General features: G+C 35.0%; 1 protein-coding gene across 1 annotated transcript; it reads left to right on the top strand.

Moving 5' to 3' along the window:
• Window positions 1-1,556: 1,556 nt before the first annotated feature.
• LOC100333000 (uncharacterized) lies at window positions 1,557-9,758 on the top strand. Its single transcript, XM_087287732.1, has 4 exons — window positions 1,557-2,736; window positions 3,591-3,677; window positions 7,327-8,538; window positions 8,995-9,758. The coding sequence occupies exons 2-4, from the start codon at window positions 3,638-3,640 to the stop codon at window positions 9,420-9,422; spliced, it is 1,680 nt and encodes a 559-aa protein (XP_087143858.1). The 5' UTR covers window positions 1,557-2,736; window positions 3,591-3,637; the 3' UTR covers window positions 9,423-9,758.
• Window positions 9,759-10,718: the final 960 nt, after the last annotated feature.

The following is a 10,718-nucleotide window of genomic DNA, read 5'->3' as shown; positions in this document are numbered from 1 at the left end:
CTTTTGTGTGATTCTGAGGACATAAAGTTGATGTAAAAAGAAGCCACGAGAGTGTCTCTACACATTCCAAAAAATATCTAAACCCTCAAAATGTAATGTTCTAGAATAACCTCAATTAAATGTTGCCTCTAAGAGCTTACAAGCTTCTGTCACATTCCTTTAGGCACAGGCTTGTACAGTTGAAGTCAGATTACCCTGTTTATTTTTTTCTGTTTAATGGAGATAAACTTTCAACACATTTCTAAACATAATAGTTTTAATAACTCATTTCTAATAATGGATTTATTTTATCTTTGCCATGATGACAGTAAATATTATTTTACTAGATTTTTTCAAGACACTTCTAAACAGCTTAAATTGACATTTAAAGGAATACTATGCAGGTTAGGGTAAATAGGCAAGTTATTGTATAATGATGGTTTGTTCTGTAGATTATCGAAAAATGTAGCTCAAAGAGGCTAATACTTTTGACTTAAATGGTTTAAAAATTTTTTTTTTTTTTTTTTTATTAAAAACTGCTTTCATTCTAGCCGAAATAACAACAACAAATAGGTACTGTGAGGTTTTTCTTGCTCTGTTAAACATAATTCGGGAAATGTTTGAAAAAAGAAAAAGAAATTCAAAGGGGGGCTAAAAATTCTGACTTCAACTGTTTTGTAAGATTTGGATTGTATGATAATCTTGGATAAAAATATCATGGCGTTTTAATGCTCTTTTTAATGTTTGGATAAAAAAACAACTTTTTCTCCATTGCACACAATATGTTTTATTTTAACAAGCATTTAAAATATTTTGGAACAGTAAACATGTCAGGCTAAACAATTAAAATGAATCATTGACTATTTTCATTCATTTTAAATACACAGATTCCTTTGCAACATAAAACGGCATCTTTATGTTTCTTTTCTTTGAATATAAAGTAAGCCAGTGCACTGTTCAGATTTATAGCAGGCTTGGATTATGGTGTATAAGAGATTTGTTTTTCAAATGTTTCTTCCTTTTGCTCGAAATACTAAAAAACTAAATAAAATAGTCATACAAAAAGTTACATATACTATAGGAACGGTACAACAGGAAATGACTTTTACTTTTCCAAACTGCTGTAAACCTTGAAACCGGTTATTGTCCCATGTCTACATTCCTGACTGTCTTGCTGGAAAATCCTGTAATCATCAGTCTTCAGAGTTTGAGCTGTAAGCGCCACAATATTTGCTAATGTGATACAATGGGTGTGTATGAGGAAGCCGCTGTCACCGTCAAGATGAATGAAATCGCTTTGAATGCCCGCACACACTTTATACGCTTTCACTTTTGGCACGTCTCTGCTGAACACATGTCTGCTTGTTCCAAACCTTATTTTTTTTCCCTTTTGTTAAACACAAAGAAAGATTTCCTGAGCCATTAACATGTCTTTTCTTCCACTCATATCGTGTTTTGTGTTCAGTAAAAAAAAAAGAAAATTATTAAAGTTTAGAACCACTTGAGTGTGAGTATATGGTGAGAAATTTTTATTTTGGGAGAAATATCTTTTTAAATACAACAATATTAAATAATTAGACACAGAAGTGTTTTCAAAATTCTATAACTCTGTCTAAATATTATAAGTGTTATCACTTTATAATTCCACAAAGCTTTCACACGTGCAGATTATATAAATATTAAAAAACTCATGATTTTCAGAAAAGCTACCTTTTTATATTGTTTTAGTCCTTGGGGATTGTATAATTAGATTATAGCTGTACATTTTCTTTTTTTTTTTAAAGGATCTCTGATATAATTAGCTTAAATTGGAGTGTTTGAGAACAGGATGGTCCTGACGTTTTATATTTGGAAGAGCTTTTGCTGCTTTAGGACTCAGTTCAAACAAAGTTGATGTGAATAAATTTCATGCATTTGATTTATTTCTATAAAACCCAGATATAGTCAACATTTGAAGCGAATCAAAGCTTGTTCAACGATTGTTCAACACCCAATCCTGTCTCTGGACAGTTTTGAAAATCTCTCTCTCTCTCTCTCTCTCTCTCTCTCTCTCTCTCTCTCTCTGTCTGCCTGTCAGTCTGTCTATCTATATAATTTTTTGAAGATTTGATTAAGATTAAGGATCAGGCATTTTTCCTTATCAGAAAAATCGAAATAGGCTTATTTTCTCATTTGCCACCAACTTCTCCAGGAAAGGAAATTTAGTAATTTGAATACCAAATATTTCTATGGAGAAAATACACAAATTTAAGATTGAAAGCTGGACCGAACACCAGTGTTTTTTTAATGGCACAGCTCAGAAAGCCTGAAGGCATGCTATCGCAGATGTTTTATATATACTGTACGGTTCTATTTAACGTTTGTTAATTTGATCAGCTGTTGGTCATAGCAGCATTAGTGAAGGACGTAAATCCAAACTTAAGTTGATGATAAGCTTGGAAAATATTGTTATTTTGACTTGTGTTAAGCAATAAAACGAACAGCATTTCTTTCAGGGAATTTCACTTTTCACTGAAACTTATTTCATTCATTTATTTGAGTGACTAGGTGTATTTTTATCAAGGTGTTTGTGAGTTTTGACATTTGTAATATGAAACTTGTTGATTTTAAGACACAAATCTCTTCAGCGTCTTATGCAAATCCACATGGGGAAAGGAGAGAGGACTTTTGAATTTCAAATATTTTTTTACTGAATGAACAGAGAACGCTCTGCTTGTTCTGCTCAGATAGAGGAAGAGCACTGACCAAGATAATAAGGTAGGTTTTTTAATTATTTTTGATGCAATTATGTAAGCAAATTAATTCTTTGTTTGTTTATCTGAATATTTTGAATTGTATAAACATCTCTAAATGTATATAGTTATCACTATATAGAAAACTGTAACTACACTAATATCAATATCATATGAATATAAAACTGTTAATCTTGTTCATTATCAATGTTTTATATATTCTTTATAGCTGTACAGTTTTCTCCACAGTATATTTAATGTTTTTTTTTTTATTTAAAGTTATTAATATTATTATTTTGCTTTCTTAAATGTTTATCTGAGTGGCTTCTGTATAGAAATGCTTGTAATTATTCATGGTAAATGAATTCCTGTCTAAATATGAGTATGCATGCATTAAATTGGCCAAAAATTATAGGAAAAGCGGCATTTACATAGTAATCATTTATATTTCAAAAATAAAGTATCACAACTAACAAAACAGCAAAAAAGGTCCTAAACTTAATAAGATGATGATAAATGTTTTCTAATATATCTGGAGCAATGAATACATTTATATTTATTTATTTATTTATAACTTGTTTATTTTACAATATCGAATTATTTTACATCTCAGTAATATTTCCCAGAATATATTTTTTACCAACCTAAAACTGGGGGCAAATGAGAGACAAAAATATTGAAAACAGATGTTTTACATATTAAAACATTGCAAAATAGTCTTGTTTCAGCACTAGTTTGACTAGCTCAAACAAGACCGTCCTCATTGTTTTTTTCTTTTTTTTGCTTATATGTTAATTTTGTACAGTAAACACACTATGTAGATCAGCCGATTGTATTTGATCATAATTAGTCTTTTTTTTTTTTTTTTTTTTTGCACAGAAGTACACTGGTCGCTGAAGGAGGAACTGCCGAGGCTGAAAACAATCATGTTGGCTGTTCTGTTGATCGCTTTAATGTTTAGTCAAGGTATGTCATATATTCAGTGAAATCTCATGTATGGTTGCCTTTTTAAAGGTATGTACTAGTGGTGCACCAATACCAGTTTTGACATTATCAACATTTCAAATTCAGGATTTTATTCTTAATCAAACAGATTTTTTTGCTCCTCAATTCTTGTGTTAATATCAAGTACCAAAGTTTTATTCCAGAAAAGTAGTTACAAAGTGACTGCACGTGCACCTCGCGAAACAGACGAGGCTTTTATACTTTCCGCATTCGCCATTGTGATATTCTTTACAACGACAGGGGGAGGTCAAAAGAAACTGACAGTAAAGTCAGACAGATAAACAGAGATGTAGGACGTTTCCGGAACTACGTCATATCATTAATATCATTCAATATTTTAAACTTATTATTTTTATTGTTTTTATAATTTATTTTAATGATTATAAGCATTTTTGTAACCATTCAAGATTTTTTTTAAATCAAACTTTGATGCATCACTTGCTTTTGTTCATATCTCGGACAGTTTTACCTTTTAAAGTTTATTTAAATATTAATGACAGCAGAACATGAACATCAGTTAAAGAAAAAAGGGCCGGTGTCCCTCCAGGGTTTAGTTTCAACTTGCCTCAAACAACACACCTGCCTGGTTGTTTCAAGTATACCTAGTAAGACCTTGATTAGCTTGTTCAGGTGTGTTTGATTAGGGTTGGAGATAAAATCTGCAGGACACCGGCCCTCCAGGAACAAGTTTGGTGACCCCTGTTCTAGACCATTATCACCAATAAAGCCTAGAAAAACAGGGCATCAGTATATTGTAAACCTTTAGGTTTAAATATTCCTTCCCAGTTATCAAATAAATAATTCTTTAATAACTTCATTATAGTTTTGTAACTATTAAATTGTTTTAAATTCAAAATTGCAACGTATACATCAGTGTTAAATTTATGACTGGTGGAAAAACATGTTTCTGTAATTGTATACCTGGGTCTCCACTTTTGTCACGACCACTTTTGGCTTTAACAAAACTGTCCCTCAGGTTTTTCCAAACCTTTTAACAAAAACTTTGTCCTTTCCCACAGCTGTTGCAATTTCTGCTGAAATTCAAGAATTATTGATCATCTGGTTATCTCTATGATCACGGATCATAAAGATGTCTGTACAGTCGTACTGTTTTAGACTAAATCTCTTCAGAGTGTTTCATGTTCAACTCAAATTAAACGTGGCGCCACGTGCACTGTTCGCTCAAGTCTCAAAAAATGCCGTGTGCACCATTATCCGCAAACTCTGCTATTACGTCACATTCGCTGTGCGCACTCAAGCGAACAAGCGAACGCGTCGACTATAAACCAGGTCCCCTCTCTGATGCTCTTTGGCATAGAAAAAAAGCATCAAATCTACTCTTTCCCACAGACTACTTCGTCCTTTCTAGGCAGGTGCCAGTGGAGGCAACGCCCTGCCTAAAGTGTTCCCCACTGGCCTTGGAAAATCTTACCTGTCTTTGGGTCGACGCCTCATGCACACTCCATTTCATTTTGAGCACAATTATCACCGCTTTTGTTTCTGTTTAAACACACTTGTTTGTTAAATTTGGATCTTGTGTTTGGAAGCTGTCATCAAGACTCATTACCACCAAAGGGATCCTCCAACATTGATCACTGAATTATCTGCAATTCGGCACTTTACCATAACACACATGCAGCATAACAAAATGCAATGACACATAATTAGAAAGATACAAACACACACAGCAGTTTTAATAGTTACATCCCAAATTAAACTAGATTATGCAATAACCAAATCTCCATCATGCATTTTGTCTAGTTAAAATCTTATCCTTTTCATCAAGAGCTTGTTGAGCTTTAACAACATGTTTATCTTTCCTTTGCATCAACGACATTAGTACGTCATCAAAATTTGGTAATTCATAGAGAAGTCATACAAAATGAAGTATTATTAGTTGGATAAAAGGTCTGGGGACTGCCTATAAAGACAGAGAATTGATCCACGATTGTGGTAATACATGTTTTCTTGTCAGAAACTATTACTCGAGGAAATTATCTTTAACATGAGTTAAGTTATTTTCACATGATTCATAGTTTGCCTGAGGTGTTACACACAATGGCTGTTTTTCCTAAGCATCCTGCTCACAGGTTCAATTTTTATTCCAAGCCATTCTCCTGATGGCAACTGAGTGACAAATCTAGGTAAGATCTTTCTTTCTTTCAACACATTACCCTGTAGTATTCCTAGATTTTACACAATTACAATTTTTTTCAAACATATTTTCTCTTTGGAAAACTGGTATGAAAACCGTCAAGAGCATAGCAAACATTTGTCTCATAAAACAACTCAATCTATTTCAACTATTCCCAGCAGAACAGGCCCAAGAAGTATCGTTAGCATTACTAATCTTTCTCTTTCTTATTATTAATTAATCTTTCGCTTTCTCTTTGGCATTGCTCATCCAGATCTGGGGACCAGGCTGTCAAATTTACTAGGAGTGGAACATGGATCCATTGAATGTTGTTGACCATTGAATGTTGTTCCTTTATATGGTTTTGTTACTACGCCAGAGGGGGATGGTTGCATTTCTGGGCATTTTTGCATTGTCACTGTCATTGGCAGAACCACTGTGAGGATCCATTGCCACATCGCTTCTAGTTAATAATCCTGCCACATATATGCAGAAATAAAATAATATTGTCTGCCCCCGCACCCCCTATTTTTTCTTCTTTTCCAGCATAACACATCAAACCATATATACATTAAAACAAGTAAAAAAAAAAAAAACAACCAATAAAGATACACATGTTATGTATACGGTGTTATTTCCTATACAGGCTCTATAGGATTGTCTTCTGAATGTTTGTAGGGTTTCATTTGATCAGCGTGGAACCATTTCTTCATCCGTTCTCTATTTTTTGTCTCATGACAGAGCTTCTCTACTTTCATTCCAGTAACTTTGTATGATGCAAGCAAAGCTTGCAGCGCATTAGCAATTTTTCCTTTTTTCTTCTTAGGCGCTTTATGGTAATTAAGAAATGGCCCATTCATATGGATTCTCAGTATTTTTTTCTATTCCATCAAGCAGTCCCTGAGTGCCATGCTTCGCAATGTATTTAACTGTTTCAACTGTCAAGATAAATGAGATGAACAGAATTCCTTTTGGTCAGCAGATGGTTCTTGATGGCTTCCTGCCGCTCTCATGCAACAAGAAGTAAATTATCATTCCAAAGGCATGATTTAATTGCTTAAATACTTTACTTGAGGAACTCTCCTCTCTGTGATAATTAATCTATTTGTTCATTTAGGAGCATTAAACACTTGTAAAACAAAGTAGAAGTTAGGTCAAGGCAGACTAATTTCTTACAATACTTACACTCTGCAGTATGCATGTGTTTATTTCCTCATTACAAACAAGCATTTCACAATAGACACTAACAGAAAATACAATAAAACAGACCTTATGCCTCTTCAGGGGTGGCTCTGAATAATAAATGTATGTCCTGTATGGTCATGCATTGCTGCCGTCTTTACATATATCCAGATTTTTTATTCTATGGCACTTTTAATCTCTGTGATCAGCATTGGTGTATCAACAATAATTCGGAAATTATGGTTTTATTTATTTATTTATTTGAATAAAAAGAACAATCATTATGTGTTGCAGGGCTTTCAATGGACAGCCGTGGGACGAGTTTCATCACAGCATTCCCCGAGAACGTTGCCTTTTATTTTCAAAAGACCTATAACCTATTGAAAATCACCACCCTTCACCCAAACACGGCTGTCAGTGTCATTGAAATGGCGAGTGGCAACATCACCAATTCAGCCGCTGGCAACAACGGAACCATTTTGACTTTGAATTTCTCAAAGGATGCTGAAGAATACCAGTTTGCATTCTCCAATAAGTCTATTCGAATCACCAGCGATAAAAACATCACAGTGCTTTCTATGAGTGGATGGGAGGGTCGATTTCAGTCCCGTGTTGTTCAGCCTGATCAAAACCTCGGAACGGTGTATCAGATCCCTGCTCTGAATTACAGCAAGATTGCTGCATCCTTTAACCTTTCAGTTGCATCAAATGTCACGTTTCTCAATTTTAGGCTGATGATTATCAATGCAGTGGACGGAGACAACAGCGTCACCATTAAATATGGAGACGGAAGTGGACAAAGCCAAGATACCATAGCACTTGGCCCTTTTGAACTCTTCCAGATGCAGATTAATGGGTCGGAGGGAGAAATAACTGCGACGGATGAAGTGGCTGTGATTCTGACCCATCCCTGCTTGGATACTGTTAACTGCTCATGCAACATGGTGGCGAACCAGCTCAAACCCCAAGTATCTGATAGAAAGGTTGCCAGATTCCCTGTGCCATCTATTTTTGGTGTCAAGCAGCTGTTTGTGACAACAAATCAAGCCTTCAAAGTCTGTCAGGGTGTATTTAATGATGCAAATAGTATTCAAGTCCAAAAGTCTGTAGACATCTTGCCCCTCTTTCCAAATTTCCTGAGCTCGGCCTTGCTTATTTCTACCAACATTGGTGTTTCCCTCCGACTGATCAGTCCAGGACTCATTCTTGACCTCATGCCGACAAGCATGTTTTCCGGCTGCTTTCTGGTTGACTTCAACTCTTCACGCTCTGGAGCTTTGGTGATTGCTAATACATCCAGCACTACTGGGGTGAAAATGAACGATCAGCCTTTAAATGTCATATGGTACCCTTTGAATGGCACTGAGTACTCTTGGGCTTTGGTGGAGGCACAAGTCATTGGAACCATCTGGCATCCGAATACAAAGATTGGTGTATATATGACACAACGCTTGGATTCCAACATCGTCTATGGCAGCCAAGCAGTAGCTTTAAATATGGACTTAGGTAAGTGTTATCTGTCTGTCTGTCTGTCTGTCTGTCTGTCTGTCTATCTATCTATCTATCTATCTATCTATCTATCTATCTATCTATCTATCTCTATCTATCTATCTATCTATCTATCTATCTATCTATGATTGAGTAAATATTAATTTTATTCAATCAGAACGTGACAATAAAGCAAATTTTCATGTCCATTGGCTGATTTGTATAAATAATAGCTGCTAACCAGGGCCAATAATGGTGAACTGGTTGAACACAAAGGAAGATATTTTAAAGAATGTTGGAAACCTGTAACCATTGACTTCCACAGTAAAACAGCCACTAATTATTGATATTAGCTGAAATTTTGTATCAGTTTATCTTTAATATACAAGCCTTTAAATTCATGCAAGACATTATGCTGTTACTTTAATTTTGCTGCTGTTGTTGAATACAAAGTATTTGTTTGTGTGTTTCTAGATCAGAATGGCTGTCTGCTGACTCCGGAGATATTTGTGCTTGGTCAGGACAGCATGAACTGGTCCATGTCCCTTCAGTACTGCTCAGATAAGTATGACCAGCTCGCCACACTCAATGGTAAATCTGCACAGGATAAGATGGTCTTGAACATGTCACTGATACAACCCACGTTGGGCTGGATTGGTCTACGCCGCAGCCTGTTCACGACTGAGTGGTACTGGAGCAACAATGTGAATGTGAACTTCACTTTCTGGGAGCTCGGACAGCCTGATAAACCAGAGAAAGGCTTGTGCGCTTCGGTTGCGCTGGACCCTAGCAAGAAGTTCACATGGCAGAGTGCACGCTGCTGCTCTGAAAATAAACCTGTCTGCTATAGTGGCCAAAAATATTTCATTTACAGTCGTACTACAAAACAAATGTTGTCTTAAGTGGAAAATAACTAAAGCGAATTACAAAAATATTCCTGTTACACCTTCAGAACTGTATGTTCTGTAACCAGTGGAGATTTTTTACATGCTCAGAATTGATCTGGCTATTTATAATTATTGCCAATATTACAGTAGATTTAGAAAAAATATGGTGGCTTTGACAATCGTCTAGCATATGTAAGAGTAAAAAGAATACTTATACTGCTCATTTATTTGTAGATTAAATAGAAATATTATTGCCTTGTTAGATGCTAGTGTAGAAGTTGGGATGTACTTGAAGTATATACAGACTAAGATTTAAATACTGAATATAATTAAAGTATGTCAACTGAACAACACTTCTATAGACTTGTGTGCACAATTTGTTTTATGCAGAGAACATGACTTCTTCACAAAATCCCTGAATGATAATAATTATGATCTGATGTGAATGCAGGGACAGACCAATATTGTGAAAGCATAACATCACAACATAAAAAACAATGATTTTCCATATTGGAACGAAGCAAAACAACAACAAACTTCAATTAGTGGTGCTGGGATGTGTAGATCAACTATTAGTCCAGTATACACTACTTCTAGACAGAAACAGGTTATTTTTACATTCATTTATTTTTTATGACTAAGACTTTAAAGAGCACCTTTTATACCCTTTTTTTTTAGATCAGAACAGAATGTGTCTGTGAAGTTTCAGCTCAAAACACCCATCAGATTATTTATTATATCATTCAGAATATTAACGTTTTCAGCTCTAAACACCATTGTAGCTGTTTTTGTTGCCTGTGCATTTAATGCTAGTTCTCCCCGCCCACCATTCCCACATGCCTGTCAGAATCTCCGCCTCGGCTGCGTCAGATAAACAGCACAGTGACAGACATGAAGGAAGCAGTTCTCGCAAAACGTTTGTGCGAAATACTACAGTAAGAACTTCCCCAATGATTATTTGATGTATTTGTTGTGGAGTTAGTTCAAGTCTTTCTGCAACAATGAGTTACAAAGTTCACACACGCAGTGCAAACGTTTAACTGCATGGCAAATGTGACAGGATACATGTAAATATCCACTGCTGTTTGGATATTCGTTATGTTTATGGACAATAAATCTAATTTAATGTCCACAAACCGGGATTAAAGCATCTTTTTTTTTATAATTATACTGACACACAGTACTGAAACTGATAAAGTAATGATGGTAAAATCAATGTTATTCATTCAATATTGTTTTTTAACACGTTTAAAACTTGTAAAACTCATTCTTGATCACATTTGATAATGATTGATGATCACAGCGAGCTCA

Source organism: Danio rerio, chromosome 16 (genome assembly GCF_052040795.2).
Source record: "Danio rerio strain M-AB ecotype USA chromosome 16, GRCz13ab, whole genome shotgun sequence".
Lineage (NCBI taxonomy): Eukaryota > Metazoa > Chordata > Actinopteri > Cypriniformes > Danionidae > Danio > Danio rerio.
The sequence above is the reverse complement of the archived record's forward strand: the minus strand, read 5'-3'. Positions and strand labels throughout refer to the sequence as shown.

What these genes read in the sequence shown, in the direction of transcription:
- LOC100333000 (XM_087287732.1), top strand. Translation starts at nt 3,638, where the DNA reads ATGTTGGCTGTTCTGTTGATCGCTTTAATGTTTAGTCAAG. An exon ending in CGCTTTAATGTTTAGTCAAG is followed by an intron (nt 3,678 to 7,326) that starts GTATGTCATATA and finishes TATGTGTTGCAG; the next exon opens with GGCTTTCAATGGACAGCCGT. An exon ending in AGCTTTAAATATGGACTTAG is followed by an intron (nt 8,539 to 8,994) that starts GTAAGTGTTATC and finishes GTGTGTTTCTAG; the next exon opens with ATCAGAATGGCTGTCTGCTG.